At 51.4% G+C, this 19,378-nt stretch overlaps 1 protein-coding gene and 1 non-coding gene across 2 annotated transcripts in view; both read left to right on the forward strand.

Moving 5' to 3' along the window:
* LOC140404121 (meiosis inhibitor protein 1-like) overlaps positions 1 to 19,378 on the forward strand; it is a 221,306-nt gene that overhangs the window by 194,197 nt on the left and 7,731 nt on the right. The window contains exon 14 of the mRNA XM_072492540.1: positions 8,969 to 9,060. Coding sequence (XP_072348641.1) covers positions 8,969 to 9,060 — 92 coding nt within the window. The remainder of the gene's footprint in view (positions 1 to 8,968; positions 9,061 to 19,378) is intronic.
* Positions 18,976 to 19,048, forward strand: trnav-uac (transfer RNA valine (anticodon UAC)). The gene has a single exon. It is a non-coding gene; the product is annotated as a tRNA-Val (tRNA).

The raw sequence follows: 19,378 nt of genomic DNA on the forward strand, positions 1-19,378 counted from the left end.
ATGGGACTTAAGTGTGGGGCCAAGACTGGTGCAGATGTTTTGTAGAAGTCCGCTGGGAACCCATCGGGTCCCTGTGCCTTCCCCGCCTGCATGGAGCTGATGCTCTCCATGATTTCTCCCAGATCTATTGGTGCTTCCAGCTCCTGCCTGATTTCCCCCTCAACTGGTAGTTCCAGTCCGCCTAGGAACTGTTTCATCCCCGCGCCCCCGTTGGGGGGTTCGGAGGCGTACAGTCCCCGGTAGAAGGTCTCAAATGCCTGATTGACCTCCTTTAGTTCTGTTACCAGTCTGCCTCTGCTATCCTTTACCTGCACCATTTCCCTTGTGGCTGCCTGCTTCCTCAGCTGGTGAACCAATAGGTGGCCAGCCTCGTCTCCGTGTTCGTAGAAGGTCCCCTGTGTCTGGCAGAGTTGGTACACTGTTTTCCTAGTGGATAGCAGGTTAAAGTCCATTTGCAGCTTCTTTCTCTCCACCAGCAGCTCTACAGTCGGGGCCTCGGAGTATTTTCTGTCGACTTCCAGGATGGAGTCCACCAGTTGTTGCCTGGCCACCCTCTCTTCCCTATCTCTGCTTGCCTTGTAGGCTATGATCTCTCCTCTAATCACGGCCTTCAGTGCCTCCCAGAACATGGAGGGTGAGACCTCCCCATTTTGGTTGTTACTAACGTAGTCACCTATGGCCGTGATGTTTTTTGACAGAAGGCCTTGTCGGCCAGGAGGTCCATGTCCAGCCACCACGTGGGGCGCTGGGCCCGGCCTGTCTCCAACCTCACATCCATATAGTGTGGAGCGTGGGCAGAGATCACGATCGCGGAGTAGTCCGTTCCCGTGATCCCTCGAAGCACTGATTTCCCCACTGCAAAGAAGTCGATATGGGTGTATACCTTGTGTACTTGTGAGAAGTTAGTGTAGCACCGTCAATATGACGCGAGGCAGGTTAAGGTAATGTCAATTGAAGGCTTTATTAAGCAGAACTTTATCCCCAGCAGCGTGGTAACAGAATGCAGCTGCTGAGGGAAATGGAGGGAAAAGCTGGGTTCTTATACCGGCATTTCTGGGTGGAGTCCAGTAGGTGGCAGATCCTATCAGGACCTGGCATCCCTCCACCAATAGCCTGTCGACACATGGTGTACCGTATTACCCCTAATACATACCACCACATTCACCCCTTGTTGAAAAAGAAACCGGCGGGATGGTGGTTCGCATGGTGGTAGGGGTTTACAGAGTCGGTACTGTGCCGTAACTTTGAACAAAACACAAAATTATCGCTTCAACTGGGTCAACGGGCCAAACAGGGTCGGCATGATGCCATAACTATAACAAGACACAATAACTGAAAACTGGGCCAACGGGCCAAACAGGGTCGGCATGATGCCATAACTATAACAAGACACAATAACTGAAAACGTTGAGAGTTAAAGTGATTCGATGAGCCGGATGGGCGCCCTGGTCGTCCTTTCCGATCGTCTCGGACGTGGTGGTGCTGGCGCTGGCTCGAGTCCCGTCGACTCTGGGAGCGTAGCGCTGTCCCCTGTGTCCTTACTCCTGGGCGGGTCTGGGAGGAGAACCGAACCCCCCCGGGAAGGGGGTGGCTGCGGGATGAACCGGCGGGAGTGAGGAGGTGGTGATTGGCGTTGGGGGGGTGTGGGTAGCTCCGGCGGGCGCCAGATCTCGCAGGGAGACCGTGTCCTGTCGCCCATCGGGGTACTCCACATAGGCGTATTGCGGGTTGGCGCGAAGGAGATGCACCCGTTCCACCAACGGATCTGACATGTGCGCCCGCACATGTTTCCGGAGCAGAATGGGTCCTGGAGCTGCTAGCCAGGTCGGAAGTGGCGTTCCAGAGGAGGACTTCCTAGGAAAGAGGAGGAGGTGCTCGTGAGGCGTTTGATTCGTGGTGGTGCACAGCAGGGACCGGATAGAGTGAAGGGCATCCGGGAGGACTTCCTGCCAGCGGGAAATTGGGAGACTCCTAGACCGGAGGGCCAGCAGGATGGCCTTCCAGACCGTTCCATTCTCCCTTTCTACCTGCCCGTTCCCCCGGGGGTTGTAACTGGTCGTCCTGCTCGAGGCTATGCCCCTGCTGAGCAGGAATTGACGCAGTTCGTCACTCATAAAGGAGGACCCCCTGTCGCTATGGATATAGTCGGGGAAACCGAACAGTGTAAAAATGGTACCGAGGGCTTTAATGACCGTGGACGCTGTCATGTCGGGGCGGGGGATGGCGAAAGGGAAACGGGAGTATTCGTCAACGACGTTCAGGAAGTACGCGTTGCGATCGGTGGAGGGGAGGGGGCCTTTGAAATCCAAACTGAGGCGTTCAAAGGGTCGAGAGGCCTTAACCAGGTGCGCTCTATCTGGCCTGAAAAAGTGCGGTTTGCACTCAGCGCAGATCTGGCAGTTTCTGGTGACTGTTCGGACGTCCTCGATGGAGTAAGAGAGGTTGCGGGCCTTAAGGAAGTGGTAGAAACAAGTGACCCCCGGGTGGTAGAGGTCCTCGTGGAGGGCTTGTAGACAGTCCACTTGTACATTGGCACATGTGCCACGAGATAGGGCATCGGATGGCTTGTTCAGCTTTCCGGGACGGTACAAGATCTCATAATTGAAGGTGGAGAGTTCGATCCTCCACCGCAAGATCTTGTCGTTCTTGATCTTGCCCCGCTGTGCATTATCGAACATGAAGGCAACCGACCGTTGGTCAGTGAGGAGAGTGAATCTCCTACTGGCCAGGTAATGCCTCCAATGCCGCACAGCTTCCACTATTGCTTGTGCCTCTTTTTCCACTGAGGAGTGACGGATTTCTGAAGCGTGGAGGGTTCGGGAGAAGAAGGCCACGGGTCTGCCTGCTTGGTTGAGGGTGGCCGCCAGAGCTACATCTGATGCGTCGCTCTCGACCTGGAAGGGGAGGGACTCGTCGATGGCGCGCATCGTGGCCTTTACGATATCCGCTTTGATGCGGCTAAAGGCCTGGCATGCCTCTGTCGACAGGGGAAAAGTAGTGGACTGGATTAGCGCACGGGCCTTGTCGGCGTATTGTGGAACCCACTGGGCGTAATAAGAAAAGAAGCCCAGGCAACGTTTCAGGGCTTTGGCACAGTGGGGGAGAGGGAACTCCATGAGGGGGTGCATGCGTTCAGGGTCGGGCCTATCACTCCATTACGCACTACGTAGCCCAGGATGGCTAGACAATCGGTGCGGAACACGCATTTTTCTTTGTTGTAAGTGAGGTTCAGGGCGTGAGCGGTCTGGAGGAATTTTTGGAGATTGGCGTCGTGGTCCTGCTAGTCGTGGCCGCAGATGGTGACGTTGTCAAGATACGGGAACGTGGCCCGTAAACCGTGCTGGTCAACCATTCGGTCCATCTCTCGTTGGAAGACCGAGACTCCGTTCGTGACGCCGAATGGAACCCTTAAAAAGTGGTATAACCGCCCGTCTGCTTCGAAGGCAGTATAGTTGCTGTCACCGGGACAGATGGGGAGCTGGTGGTAGGCAGACTTGAGGTCCACGGTGGAAAAGACCTTGTACTGTGCAATCCGATTGACCATGTCGGATATGCGGGGGAGAGGGTACGCATCTAGCTGAGTGTACCTGTTGATGGTCTGACTATAGTCGATGACCATCCTCTGTTTCTCCCCGGTCTTAACGACTACCACCTGGGCTCTCCAAGGACTGTTGCTAGCCTGGATGATGCCTTCCTTCAGCAGCCTCTGGACTTCGGACCGGATAAATGCTCGGTCCTGGGCGCTGTACCGTCTGCTCCTTGTGGCGACGGGTTTGCAATCCGGGGTGAGGTTCGCAAACAAGGAAGGCGATTCAACCTTGAGGGTCGCGAGGCCGCAGACAGTCAGTGGGGGTATAGAGCTGCCAAATTTAAATGTTAAACTCTGGAGGTTGCATTGGAAGTCCAAACCTAGGAGTGTGGGCGCACAGAGATGGGGGAGGACATACAGCCGGTAATTTCGGAACTCCCTCCCCTGCACCATTAGGTTAGCGATGCAGAACCCCGTGATCTGAACGGAGTGGGATCCCACCGCCAGGAACATTTTCTGGGTGCTTGGCCGAATTACGAGGGAACAGCGCCTTATCGTGTCCGGATGAATGAAGCTCTCCGTGCTCCCAGAGTCGATAAGACACGGGGTCTCGTAGCCATTCACTAGGACTGTAGTGGTTGCAGTCTGGCGCGTCCGGGGTCGCGACTGGTCGAGGGTCGTCGAAGCCAGACGTGGTTGTTGAAGTTGAGCACTGTAATCAGGCAGTATGTGGCCGCCTGTGTCGAGGTCCTTCAGCCAAGATGGTGGCGTCCACGGATCGAGCGCGGTCGGGGGTGGACAAAATGGCAGCGCCCATCTCTCCCTCGTGGCGTCCGGGGTCCAAAATGGCGGCGTCCGTTGGTCACACGTGGATCGCTGGGGGGGGCTGGGTCTGTGGTCCTGTTTCTTCCCCGGAGATAGCGGCGACCCCGCGGGACTTGCACACCGTCGCGTAGTGGCCCTTCTTCCCGCAGCTTTTGCAGGTAGCCGCGCGGGCCGGGCAGCGCTGCCGAGGGTGTTTCGGCTGGCCGCAAAAATAGCAGCGGGGCCCCCCCCCGGTTGGCGGGCTGGATGTAGATATCCTTCAGCGCGGCGATGGCACCGGTGAAACCGTCCTCGTCCTCGATAAGGGAGTAGACGTCAGGACTCACCCTGGAATAGAGGGCCTGCATCTTTTGTTCGTCTGTCGGTGTGCCGGGGGCCGTTCGGAGGTAGCCCTCAAAGCATGCCAGCCAGTGCTTGAAAATAGATGTCGAGTTAGCTGCTTGGGGTGCGATGCGCAGGCACTCCGGGGTGATTCGGAGCTCCATGTTCCCACGTTTTCTTCAATTTAAATTCTGTTTAATAAATTGTAGCACCGTCAATATGACGCGAGGCAGGTTGAGGTAATGTCAATTGAAGGCTTTATTAAGCAGAACTTCATCCCCAGCAGCGTGGTTACAGAATGCAGCTGCTGAGGGAAATGGAGGGAAAAGCTGGGTTCTTATACCAGCATTTCTGGGTGGGGTCCAGTAGGTGGCAGATCCTATCAGGACCTGGCATCCCTCCACCAATAGCCTGTCGACACGTGGTGTACCGTATTACCCCTAATACATACCACCACAGTATGAAAATTCCTTCTCCCGGGTGCAGGAACCTCCATGGGTCCACCGCCCCCATCTGCTCCATAAATGCTCCTAGTTCGCTAGCCATGCCAGTCTTTTTCCCCGTTCTGGGGTTTGATCGGTCGGTCAGTGGGTCTTGTACACAGTTGAATTCGCCGCCCCCCATGATCAGTCGGTGTGTGTCAAGGTCGGGGATTTCTGCCATGGTCTTCTTTATGAATTCTGTCTCGTCCCAGTTGGGAGGGTACACATTTAGCAGTACGACCAGTGCCCCTTCCAGGACACCGCTGACCATAATGTACCATTCCCCTGGGTCCGTAACTGTCTTGGTTTCCGTAAACCTCGTTCTCTTGCTAATTAATATTGCTACCCCCCCTAGCCCTCGTCCCGTAGCATGAGTGGTATGTCTGTCCCACCCAGCCCTTTCTTACCAGCAGTCGGTCCTTCTCCCTCAGATACGTCTCTTGTAGGTAGATTATGTCTGCTTTTAGGCCTCTTAGGTGGGTGAAGACTGGATCTTTTCACTGGGCCTTTGAGTCCCCTTACGTTCCAGGTAACAATCCTGGTGGGGGTTTTTCGACCCCCTGGTCCCGTGGGATCACCCATACTCACCTGGTGGACGCTCCCCTGCACTCCGGGGTTTCCCTTCATTAGGGGGCCGTCCCAAATGGCCACGGTCGCCACTCTCGCCATGAGGCCGGGCTCCGGGGTTTCCTTTTGTCCAGGGGGCACCCAACATGGCCGGCAGCTATGTGTACGCCACGTGGCTGCACCCCTGCACTCCAGGGTCTACCTTCGCCCTGAAGCCCTCCCGAGTGGCTGTTTGTGGCACCATCTTGGTTCCTCGCTCTGCTCCATGCCTGCCGAGGCCTGTGTTCGTGCTGCTTATCTACCTCACTCTTCTCTTTGCTTCTCTTTTGTTCTGCGCTCTCCCCCCAACTCCATTCCCCCCCCCCCATAGTCCCTGTTCCTCTGTCCACCCCCTGTGTTCTTCCCCCCCCCTTCTGCCCTGTCACCCCCCTCTTTGTGCCAGGTGCTCCCTCACCCCTAAGAGGCACGCCGCAGCCCTCCTTTCTTCCTGCCCTCCCGTGTTGGCCCTCCTTGCTAGCACGGTGGCCACCCTCCCAGTACTTGCCCTGCTCTGGTCCAGTTTTACCTTCCCTTTGCTCGCCCTTGTCTCGCCCGCCTGTCCGCCTTTCTCACCCTCATTTACCTTGCTTCGCTCCCCCCCCCCATTGCATTGAGAGATGGAACGAGCCCGGGAACGAGTCAGCACAGTCCCACGCAGTAGACCAAACGCGTGTGTACAGTTCGTGATCGTATTGTCTCTGTTTGTGGTCTGCCCGCTGCTCTTTGTTCCGATTCGTCCTTTCTTTTCCATCCCCGTCGCTTTCATGATGGCCGTTGCCGCTGTCCCTCCCCCAGTTTGTTCGCTCTAACAAACTCCTCTGCTGCCGCTGGGGTGTTTAAAAAACAACTCCTTCCCCTCAAATGTTACCCAGAGTTTAGCCGGGAATAACATCTCAAATTTCACATTGCTTTTGTAGAGTACTGATTTGGCCCTGTTGAATTCAGCCCTTCTTTTGGCCAGGTCCACCCCAATGTTCTGGTACACTCTTATGATCTTCCCTTCCCGCGTGCTCGATTTCATCTGCCGGGTCCACTTTAGGATTTTTTCCCTGTCTTGGAACCTGTGCAGCTTCAAGATAATCGCTCTGGGCTGCTCCCCAGCTTTGGGCCTGGGTCGAAGCGACCTGTGTGCCCTTTCGATTTCTGGGGGGTTTGGAAATTTCTCCCTTCCAACTAGCTTGCCCAGCATTTGGGTGACATAGCCTGCTGGGTCTCTGCCCTCCATCCCCTCTGGCAGACCCACCATTCTGCCACCTGGACCTATTTTCTTTGTCCTCCACTTTCCCTCTTAGGCTCCCCTGGGTCGTTACCAGCCTTTTCACCTCGGTTTCCTGAGTTACCATCCTGTCGCTCTGGTCCGAGGCGGCCCTCTCCAACTCCTGAATCGTTTTCTCCTGTGCCTCCACCTTCCTTTCCAGGCCATCGATGGTTCGCTGCATTTTGTCCGTTGTCTCCGCCAGCATCTCCTTCATCATTGTGTGGCGCTCCGTCCTGAGTGCCTCCCTCATGGCATTTATCTCCGTTTTTAATCTCCTCCTTTATGGCGTTTATTTCCGTTTTCAGCACGCTTCTCCATTCCTCCCCCTGTGTGCGGGGGGGGGATGGTCGCTGTGTCCTGTTCCTGCTCCACTGCTCAACTCGCCAGCTTTTCCGGTTCCTGGTTCGCCTGAACCTCCGACTTGCCTCGTGGGGCCGTCTGCCTGCGCGGCTGCAGCTCCTGCTTTTCCTTCGCCTTCGCTGCTGCTCCTTCTTACATCTCGCCGTCCGATTTATTATTATTTGCAGGCATATTTCTGTTATGTGCCTTTCTCTTTTTTTCCTGGGCTTTGGTGCGAAAAAGAATTCATTTTTTGCCCTCCCAAGAAAAAAACCCCAAGGGTTTTATATCCTTTTAAAAACAATTTTTCTAAAAATAAAAAGGCATTTTTTTTAGAAAGGAGAGGGGAAAAAAAGTTGAATTAAAACATTTTTTTTCGTCTTATCCTCTCCGTGCTCCGACTTTCAGGCTGTTTCTTGTTGTGATCCCTACTCCTTCACGTGCAGCTGCTCCGCTGACCAGGACCAGACTCTCTTTTTCTTTCGCTTCAGCTCCATGGAACGGAGCTTTGGCGCCTGGGCAGGGCGAGGGAGGCAGGGCCAATTTCACAGGAGTTTAATTTTTTTTAAACCCGTCAGGAAACCCCCCGAAAAAAGGCACGATTTTGTGGACCTGCGGTCGCAGGTTTTCAGGATATTAATTGCACCGTAGGGCAACACGGTAGCACAAGCGGATAGCACTGTGGCTTCACAGCACCAGGGTCCCAGGTTCGATTCCCCACTGGGTCACTGTCTGTGCGGAGTTTGCACTTTCTCCCCGTGTCTGCGTGGATTTCCTCTGGGTGCTCCAGTTTCCTCCCACAGTCCAAAGACGTGCAGGTTAGGTGGATTGGCCATGAGAAATTGCCCTTAGTGACCAAAAAGATTAGGAGGGGTTATTGGGTTACGGGGATAGGATGGAAGTGAGGGTTTAAGTTGGTCGGTGCAGACTCGATGGGCCGAATGGCCTCCTTCGGCACAGTATGTTCTATGTAACCCCCCCCCCCGACCCGCCCACTAGATCTACTAGGCACCTGGGCGTACAGCGACCACCGTGTCCATTTAGCAGATTCCAGGATCAGGGCATCCCCTTTCAAGGAATGTGGTAGCCCATTAACTGGAAAAGTAACTCTCTGGCAATGCTTCAGAATTTGGAACAATCTTAGGTGAGGTGCAACAAGGAAGGAATACTGCAGTCCAATCACAAAATATTTGTCTCATCCAGTTCACTACATATATGATCATTTTGAAAATAAGCACACCTGCAGGTAAAGGACACCTGGTGCAAGTCTCTTACTGATTTACAAGTCTCACAGTTGATCTCCTGTTGCATTGCACATAGGGGGTGGTATTTAATGAAGGTGATGGGGGTCTTTCCCGTCGCTGGAGAATCAGCGAGGGCCCCGAGTCAGCTGTTTTGTGGAAGTCCCACTGGCTCCAAACTAAGTGCAACTCAGGTACTTGACAGATTAGTGGTGGGCCTTGCCTGACATCAAGGACCCCAGACGCTGGCAGCTCTTCCCCATCGGGGAAGTGCTGACTGCTGCTATTTCGACAAACAATCAATACTGATTATTACTGCAACTCCAGGTTTCACTTTTAACCATTACCTATTGTGTTCTTGTTCCAGAGTCAATCTGTGATGAGGGAACAAAGCAAAAAGTTTTCAAGACAAGGACAGTTGTTATTAAGTGCTTTAGAGGCTTTTCTTAATGCTTGCAGGTATTTTATATACATCAACCCTATCATATTAGGTGTGTATGTGTTATGAATAACATGCATGTATTGATTTTGTGCACTCAAATTATTTGTTACCTTTGTTATGACCATGTGAGAATGAGTGAACTGGCTCCTCTCTATTCAACCTCGTTGTTTGGTCGCAACTATGGTTTAAGTTTATTTTTTACAAGGATATGCCTTTTCCAAATCAGAATGTATTTAACTATTTAAGCTCTGAGCAATAAGCAGTCAATCAAACAAGGTTTTCTTGAATGAAAGAAGGAGAATATTTATTCATCACTAAACCCAAGAGAAGTAATAAAAGTGTAACCTTAAGCATTCAGCCCTCGTGCAGTCATGCGCCATACTGCCACTCCTCTCCCCCCCCCCCCCCCCCCCCACACACATACATATAGACAGGTATCAGAGATAAGGGGAGTCCAACAAAAAAGGTAAAATAATACACAGTCCTTTGGTTGCCCTTGAGGCAGAGATTTTAAATGCTGTGGCCGATTTGAGTTCGCTTTTTTTGTATATGGTCAGATGTAAACGATATTACAACTAGTATGAGATCTTGGTTCACTGGTGGGTTGCTGATTGAGTTAGTATTTCAAGTGAGGTGCACTCTTATTCCCAAAGAGAGGGGGGGGGGTGAAAAGAGCAGCCGTTGGCCTGTTTCCTCTGCTGAAGACTTTCTTTACACTGTTTATGTCACGTGCAATCTCCTCCCAAGTGGCTAGGCAGCTCTACCTTGAAATACTTTACCAATTGTGTACTTCCAAGAGGTTTGAGGTGTGTCTGTCTGTGGCAGCCATTGTTTTAATAGCCAGTACTCTACATTTTAAATGTCTTCTCCTTAGGCAGTTGCAATTTTCGATGGGTGCCTGGATTACAGGAAATATCTCTCTCTTCACATTCTTCTGAGGGTGATTAGTTTGCTTTCTCACCCTTGCCTTGAAATTTGGCCTTACATTTTTAAGCTGTTTGCTCCATCTCCGTTCAAATTGCAAAATTTCCATCGAGTTGAAAGTCGAATGATCATATTTTCAAAAATAATGGGGCATTGCCTTGTGACACCTTATTCAAGATAAATTGTTGAATATTAATTTTTATATACATGATGTGAAAGAGCGAAACGCTTCAGAAGTTTTTTTCTACAGAATTACTTGATTACAAGAATGTCCAACAACAACAACTTGTATTTATACAACACCATTTTATACCAATCGTGTATTTAAAAATAGCTATGCATATGGTCAGGTCAAACCTTCATAGCATGTTTAGAAATCTGGGCATTAAGCTTTCTTGTCAAAACTTCAACTGCTGCTTCCTTCTTATCATCACCCGCCACATATTAAGGATGTGAAATTTCAGCTATCTTGGAGAGACTCGAGAAACTGGGTTTCATCTCCTTAGAACAGAGAAAGTTACGCTTAATAGAGGTGTTCAAAACTATCAGTAACTATTTTGAGCAAATAATGAAAAACTGTCAGGAGATTCAGTAACTGGAACCCATAGATTCAAAATAATTCATAAAAGGCCAGGAAGATGGGGAGGAATATTTTTGTTCAAGCAATTTGCTATGATTAGAATGCACTGCCTGAAAAGGACCATGGAAGCAGATTAAGTAAAGACTTTCTAAAGGGAATTGGTACTTCACTTAAACAAGGAAACTTTTGCAACACTATGGGAATAGAAAAGGGGGAATGGGACTACTTAGCAGCTCAGTTTGGAAGCAGATACAGCACAATAGGCCAAATGCCCTCCTTCTGTGCTGGGTATAAGGCAGATTGGATCTATGCGATGAATATAGTAAATAGTTATATTTTATATTTTGTTGTAGTAATGTTATTAAAAATCCTGGTTTAAAATACGCACAGGTAGATGGCTGCTAAAGCTGTAATTAAGGAATCATAAAGGTGGGTAATGATTAATTTTAATCAATTACTTATGTTACAACGTTGGGCGTGTGCACGGTCAATTCCAGCCCCACAGTCCCCGGAGTCCCAAAATAAGTGAATTGACCAATAATTTGTGTATTTTCCTGAGATCTTTGACCCTTGACTGCTCTAATGAGTTTCAGGCACCAGATTTGTAAGTAAAATAGTAACAAAACTGTTTATTTATAACAAGAGTAAAAGATGAACATAAAATGGTAAAAATGAAACAATGCTTATCTAATTATTCCTCAAACCCCATCCTGTCGTGTTGGGTGTTCTGGTCTACAAACAGGTCAACACGGCTGGAGATGGTGTAACTCTATTTTATTAACAACTCAACTGTTATAACATACTGTAAGCTTGGGTACGTGCATTACCAGCTTATCTGTGGACCCTGTCCTATCACTATCTAGGTGAGGCACTCAGCACATGGTGAATGTCTGAGAGGCAGGCTGTGAGCTCTGTGCTCTGAGCAGGCTGCTGCTAGAAGGAGCGGGAACACTGGTGTCCCCTGTCTTTACAGTGCATGTGCTCTCACTGGTGATTGGCTGCGATGTTGTGTATGCTGGTTGGTCCTACTGTATGTCCGTCAGTGTGTGTGTGATTTCACCATGATATGCTGATGTATATCTTGACATCCCCCCTTTTCGCAAAGAATATGTGCCTACATGAGAATAAATAAAGTGTAGTGAGTGTGTCTGATCATGTGTGTGCATAATTTACATCAATATGTACATGTGGCTATGCTACATACACGTGAAGGTGCCAGGTGCAGAGGAAAACTATGTTACACCAAGAACGAAACAAATGCTATTAACAAATCATGAAAAACTCTTAACCAGCACGGCAGAACAAGTCAGTGAGTCCAATAGTGCAAGGTTTATAAATCAAGTCTTTGGGGTGGGCGATGAATTCGGGTTGACCGCCTCAAGGGTGGTTTAGGATCCACCGGCTGAGGAATGGGCCGGGCCACGGTCGAGTGAGGAGGAGGCAGGGTATCCGGAAGCTCAACAGAGTCCATGTCAGGGACAACAGGAGGGCGTGGCACCCGTGCAGTATTTCGTAGCGAGCGTGGAACCAGACGAAGGGCACGCCGATTGCGGCAGCGAATGGAGCCATCAGGCAAACAAACCAGAAACGAGCGGGGAGCCACCTGTCTAAGAACCTCAGCGGTTGCCGACCAGCCACCCTCCGGAAGATGTATACGGACATGATCTCCAGGCACCAGGGCAGGAAAATCAGTCGCCCGAGCATCATGAGCCGCCTTGTGTTGCTCATGCTCTTGTTGCATCCACCGAAGTGCCGGAGCATGGTCGAGGTCTGGGACGTGAATGGACGGCACAGTGGTTCTGAGGGTGCGATCCATAAGCAGTTGGGGCGCGATAGGCCCATGGACAGTGGGGCCGAGCGATAGGCCATCAAGGCGAGGCAGAAGTCAGATCCTGCATCAGCAGCCTTGCAGAGGAGCCTTTTTACAATGTGGACTCCCTTCTCTGCTTTGCCATTTGACTGAGGGTGCAGGGGCCTGGACGTCACATGTGCAAAGTTGTATGCACTAGCGAAGGAACACCATTCCTGACTCGCGAAGCAGGGGCCATTGTCTGACATCACGATGAGCGGAATGCCGTGGCGAGCAAAGGTCTCCTTACAGGCCCGGATAACAGCCGATGACGTGGTGTCGTGCAGGCGTATGACCTCAGGATAGCTGGAAAAGTAGTCAATGATGATGATGTAGTCCCTGCCGAGCGCATGGAACCTTCGACCAGGGGGACGTGACCAACTCATGGGGCTGAAGGGTCTCACGTGGTTGTGCCGGCTGGAACCGCTGACAGGTGGGGCAATTGAGCACAGTGTTGGCAATGTCCTCATTTATTCCTGGCCAGTATATAGCCTCTCGGGCCCTCCGTCGACACTTCTCAACGCCGAGATGGCCTTCGTGCAGCTGTTCTAAGACAAGCCGGTCGGTGCATGCTGTGTGGGATCACAATGCAGTCCAGCTTCAGGAGGACACCATCCACGACTGCCAAGTCGTCCCGAATGTTGTAAAACTGTGGGCATTGTCCCTTGAGCCACCCGTCCGTCATGTGGCGCATCACACGTTGCAGAAGGGGGTCAGCCGCAGTCTCACGGCGAACGTGGGCAAGGGGTTCGTCAGTGGCCGGCAGATTGGCAGAAGTGAAGGCTACATGTGCGTCGACTTGGCCAACGAACCCCTCAGGGTCGGACGGCGTGTTGACTGCCCTGGACAGAGCGTCTGCTATGATCAGGTCCTTGCCCGTGGTGTATACAAGTTGGAAGTCGTACCTCCGGAGTTTGAGCAGAATGCGCTGGAGGCGAGGGGTCATGTCATTAAGGTCCTTTTGGATGATGCCAACCAGCAGGCGGTGGTCGGTCTCCACAGTGAACTGGGGAAGGCCATACACATAGTCGTAGAACTTGTCAATGCCAGTCAACAGGCCTAGGCACTCCTTCTCAATTTGCACATAGCGCTGCTCTGTGGGCGTCATGGCACGTGACGCATAGGCTACAGGGGCCCATGATGAGGCGTCATCTCGTTGCAGGAGGACCAGCCCCAATGCCGGATTGGCTGGCGTCAGTCGAGATCTTCGTCTCCCTTGCAGGATCGAAGAACGCCAGTACCGGGGCGGTGGTAAGCTTGACATTGAGCTCCTTCCATTCACGTTGGTGGGTGGGAAGCCACTGGAATTCAGTTGTCTTCCTGACAAGGTGCCGGAGAGCTGTGGTGTGGGAAGCGAGGTTAGGGATGAATTTTCCCAGGAAGTTGACCATTCCTAGGAAGCGTAGCACCGCCTTCTTGTCTGTTGGCTTCTGCATAGCCGTGATGGCTGCCACCTTGTCGGCATCCAGCCGCACACCCAACCGGGAGATGTGGTCCCCCAAGAACTTGAGGTCGGTTTGGCCAAAAGAACATTTGGCTCTGTTAAGGCGCAGGCCCTGGTCCCGTATCCGTTGAAAGACGCGTTGGAGGCAACTGATATGCTCCTGCGGTGTGGTAGACCAAATAATGATATCGTCCACATAGACGCGCCGCCTTCGATGCCCTCCATCATCTGTTGCATGATGCGATGAAAAACTTCAGAGGCCGATATGATTCCAAATGGCATCCTATTGTAGCAGTATCTGCCAAATGGAGTGTTGAAGGTACACAGCTTCCTGCTGGACTGATCCAGTTGAATCTGCCAGACGCCCTTTGAGGCATCAAGCTTGGTGAATATTTTTGCCCGAGCCATCTCGCACGTGATCTCTTCACGTTTGGGTATAGGGTAATGTTCCCTCATTATATTGCGATTTAAGTCTTTCGGGTCTATACAGATCTGGAGCTCACCGGAAGGCTTCATGACGCACACCATGGAGCTGACCCATGCAGTTGGCTCCGTCACCCGGGAAAGCACTCCTTGGTCCTGAAGGTCCTGCAGCTGCTGCTTGAGGCGGTCCTTGAGGGGTGCAAGAACTCTGCGAGGTGCATGAACTACCGGGGTGGCAACCTGTTTGAGCAGGATTTTGTATGTGTAGGGCAGTGTACCCATGCCCTCGAAAGCATCCTGGTTGTGAGAGAGGATTGAGTTTAGTTGCACCCTGAATTCCGCATCTTGGAAGTCAGACGGGCCTGCTGGAGAGAGAGAGTGTACTCGCTGAACGAGGTGGAGGAGTTTGCACGCCTGTGCGCCTAGCAGAGAGTCCTTTGAAGAGCCCACGATCTAAGGGTAGGATGGCTTTACGCGAGTTGTACGTCACTTCGAGTTGGCCCGAACCCGTGGCGGGGATGACGTTGCCATTATAGTCGACCAGTTGACAGATGGATGGAAGAATTGCTGGCTTGACCCTCAGGGCTTGAAGTGCTGACCATGCGAGGAGATTTGCGGAAGCACCCGTGTCCAGGAAGAATGTGATCTGGGATCGGTTGACCGTCAGGGTGGCACACCACTCATCGTCCGGATCAATGCTGTGCACTGACAGCGGCTGGTGCGTTCGACTCGGGGACAGCTTGTTCTTGTTGATGACAGCAATGCGGGAAGGCTCCCTGTCCTCAGTGTCACTGGTCTGTATGATGTCAGGATCGGACTCGGTGAACATTGGTAGAATTGCCCGAACATTTCTGCGAGGCTGGTTAAACTGTTGCGAGTTGGCAGGCTGAGGTGCTCGACAGCAGGCAGCATAGTGGCCAAGCCTGCCACAGCGTAGGCAGTGTCGCGCTTTGGCCGGACATTGCCGCTTTAAATGGGCGGAGCCACAGTTGCCGCACGTCATGACGTCAGTGCGTTCGTTGCGCCACCGCGCATGCGCGGTGCTGTCTTGTGTAGTACGCGCCTCGCGTTCCTCCGCATCAACGTCCCCTCTTTTGGCGCATACAAGCGCAGGAGGCCTCGGAAAGCGTGCAAAACAGTCGCCCTCCTCCGGGCCGCGGGCCGGGAGGTACTCGATCGTCTGGACCCGCTCAGCCTCGTGGGGCCCCTGCCGCGCCGTTTCAGCCGCCTGGATGTGTGAGTACCAGCTGGTGGCGTTCTCATGCAGGATGCAGGTCTCGATAGCTGTCACTAGGGTGAGTTGCTTGATTTTAAGGAGCTGCTGGCGCAGGGTGTCCGACATGACCCCGAAAACTATCTGGTCGCGTATCATGGAGTCAGAGGTGGGCCCATAGCCGCAGGACTGCGCGAGGATGTGGAGATGCGTTAAATAAGACTGGAAAGACTCGTCCTTACCCTGCAGGTACCTTTCAAAGCTTTTGTTAACTTCAGCGCTGAGGTGTTCATCAGATTTTAGGAGCACCGTCTTGTATTTGGTTTTGTCCTCGCCGTCCGCGAATGTAAGGGAGTTAAAGATGTGGATGGCGTGTTGCCCTGCCGTGGAGAGAAGAAGTGCAATCTTTCTGGTGTCCGATGCATTCTCCCTGTCTGTGGCCTCTAGTAAGAGCTGGAAGCGCTGTTTAAAAAGCTTCCAATTCACCCCGAGATTGCCAGCGATGTGTAGCGGCAGCGGCGGGTTGATGTTCTCCATGCTGCAGGATGGCGGATTGCTGATAAGTTGCAGGTAGGTCTCACAGGGGCTAGTATGCGTCCACTTCTGGAACCATGTCGTGTTGGGTGTTCTGGTCTACAAACAGGTCAACACGGCTGGAGATGGTGTAACTCTATTTTATTAACAACTCAACTGTTATAACATACTGTAAACTTGGGTACGTGCATTTGTGTGTGATTTCACCATGATATGCTGATGTATATCTTGACATTCCCCCTTTTCGCAAAGAATATGTGCCTACATGAGAATAAATAAAGTGTAGTGAGTGTGTCTGATCATGTGTGTGCATAATTTACATCAATATGTACATGTGGCTATGCTATATACCCTCAACGCAGACACACACGATAGACACACGGTGGAGGGGGGTAGGAAAGGTTAAAAAATAACAGGGATTAAAAGGTATGAGAGATTTGAGAATCTTTGCAGCTGAGGTGGAGGTCTTTATAGGCGGTGACCTCTCAGAATGCGAGGTGTTGAAAACTGCAGGTTGGTTTTGATCTTCAAGCTGAGCCACTCAGGCCGGATTCTCAGGTTTCAGGATCCGCTCGAGGGGCACACTTCAACTTGTGTTGAGCTGAGCCTTTTCCATGGAAGATGCACTTCAGGTTTGCTCAGTTTCTGATATGTGGTCAGCTTCAGCAAATTCACCAACAGCTTGTCTCAGTTAAACAGAATATCAGTGCAGCAGTTTTCGCAAGGTCTTCGAGTGGTCTGATAATTTTCATGGGAGAGGAATCTGGTAAGTTCCCATCTCCTCAGCTCTATCCTCAGCCTTTGAATGCTCACTAACTGCTCTGTTTACCTGAAGGGAGTTCCAGTTAAGATTTGAGAAAGAATTCCACCCCTTCTGGGAGAGAGATTCAAAAGGATCCTGCTCAGCTCTGCAGTTCCAATCAAAATTGAAAGTAACACACACACAGGCACCCAGCAGGGCATTCAGGATAAAAAGCCCCAATCCGCATCGAGGATCTGGTTAGCCCCGGGGATTGCAATACAGCTGATTGATTGTTAGTGAAGTCTGTCAAGACGTGTCACTGTTGATGGCAGAGCACATCCTGCTACTGTTACTTTTAAATTAAAGGTGTAGGCCCCAGCAGTGCCCAGGTGCAGGGGTTTTAACAGCCAAAAGAACAGGAATTAAAAGGGAAACAAGAATCCAATGAGGATTCACAAGAGGGTTCCTTACACTTGTTTACAGAAAGATGGCTAATGGAATATTGTTTATATTTTTGGAGGTTCCCTGGGGTATAGATAATTAATGAGGCATGGTGACTCATGATCTTAGCTAAGCAGGCCATAGGACATCTTAGTGGGATACATATGATGTAACTATTGGAAGGAGCCAGGTCAGTCTGTGGTTTTGGCACAAGGTGTTGTGGGTGAAGTATTCTTTCCTCACAATTTTACAAATTGCAAGTTGTGTGTTTTTTTCATCCGATATCCTAACAAAAGTCGGGGTCTGCTCCGGTACCCTAGCAACTGCTAGTATTAAACACCAAGAGCTGAGAGGAAAAATAGGTCATTGTGAGTAGTCATCTTGATACCTAACTTAGGTCAGGAACTGTTATCATAGGTTCTGTAATAAGTCCACGGAGGAAGAAGTCCCGTCACCAGAATTCCTTTTATTTATAAACTCAACATCCACGGTCTCCATATCAGAGTCCGATGTCCTCACCAGTGGTGTCGGAGGGGCGTGAATAGTTTGTCGTGGAGGACTCGCCTTGGTGTGCTGGTCTGAGTCAGCACCGGAGGAGGAAACGACTCTGAGGCCCTGCTTAGTTTTGCGCCGGGTCTGGCTCTTCCACTTCGGCCTCCGACGTATAACGGCTGGGCGCCCGTCTTTTCCGATGTGAACGCCTGAGGGGCGGTTCGCCCCCTTCCTCCGGCGGCAGGGGTACAGCTGCGGCATCATCCACGGACTCCATATCCGAGTCCGATGTCCTCACCAGTGATGTGGGAGGGGTGTGAATAGTTTGTCTGGGAGGACTCTCCACAGTCTTTGGTATGCTGGTCTGAGTCAGCTCCAGAGGAGGAAACAAGTCTGAGGCCCGCACCTGGTCCAGGTGTTTCTTTATTACATGTTTTCCCACACATATCTCATACGACACAGGTCCGGTCCTGGCCTTGACTGTTCCTACAACCCATGTGGGGCCATTCGCATAATTTCTAACCCATACATTTTCACCCGTGTTGAACTGCCTTTCTCGGCGAGAGTTGTCGTGGCCCCTGAATTAGGCCTCTTGGTGTCTCTCTATTTTGTCACCTAAATTCTGGAATAGTAGACTCAGCGGGTTCGGAGTCGTCTGCCCATGAGTAGCTCCGCCGGTGCTATTCCCGTTGTGGCATGTGGGGTTGTTCTGTAGTCAAGTAGCCAGCGTGACAGTTTGGTGTCCAATGATGCTGCTGACTGTTTCTTCAACCGGCATTTTAAGATCTGGACGGCTCTCTCCGCCAAACCATTCGATGCCGGGTGGTATGGTGCCGTCCTTATGTGCCGAATGCCATTCGACTGAAGTCATGGCTGGTGAAAACCGATCCATTATCCGAAACTAACACCTCCGGGATACAATGAGTTGCGAATGAGGTATGGAGTTTTTCCAATGGTAGTTTTTGAATTTGCAGAGTTCATTTTGTAGATGTCCAGCCATTTGGAATTGGTGTCTACGATTATAAAAAACATTGAACCCATAAACGGGCCTGCAAAATCGACATGAAGTCGCGACCATGGTCTACTGGCCATTCCCATTGGTGCAGCAGGCTGCCGGTGGCACCTTCTGCCCTTGTTGGTATTCTTGGCACCGACCTACCAGTGCCACTATGTCTGTGTCCAGGCCCGGCCACCAGACATAGCTTCTGGCCAGCATTTTCATTTTTGAGACTCCAGGGTGCCCATGATGTAGTTCAGCCAGTATGGCTCGACAGCCTTCTGCTCCAGTAAGTTTCTGTAGTGTAGTGGTTATCGCATTCGCCTTACACGCGAAAGGTCCCCGGTTTGAAACTGGGCAGAAACATTTCGTACTTCTAGTCTGTGGCTGGTTTAGCACACTGGGCTAAATCGCTGGCTTTTAAAGCAGACCATAGCAGGCCAGCAGCACGGTTCAATTCTCGTACCAGCCTCCCCGAACAGGTGCCGGAATGTGGCAACTAGGGGCTTTTCACAGTAACTTCATTTGAAGCCTACTTGTGACAATAAGCGATTTTCATTTCATTTAATTTCATAAGGGTGGAATTCCACCTGGACCGGTCTTTCCACTCCCCAGTTAGCACCATGTGTTTCATTTCATTACAGGCCCTTCAGCCCACATGTTGTGCCGACCATTTATCCTAATCTAAGATCAACC

This window comes from Scyliorhinus torazame, chromosome 29, assembly GCF_047496885.1.
Source record: "Scyliorhinus torazame isolate Kashiwa2021f chromosome 29, sScyTor2.1, whole genome shotgun sequence".
Classification (NCBI taxonomy): Eukaryota; Metazoa; Chordata; class Chondrichthyes; order Carcharhiniformes; family Scyliorhinidae; genus Scyliorhinus; species Scyliorhinus torazame.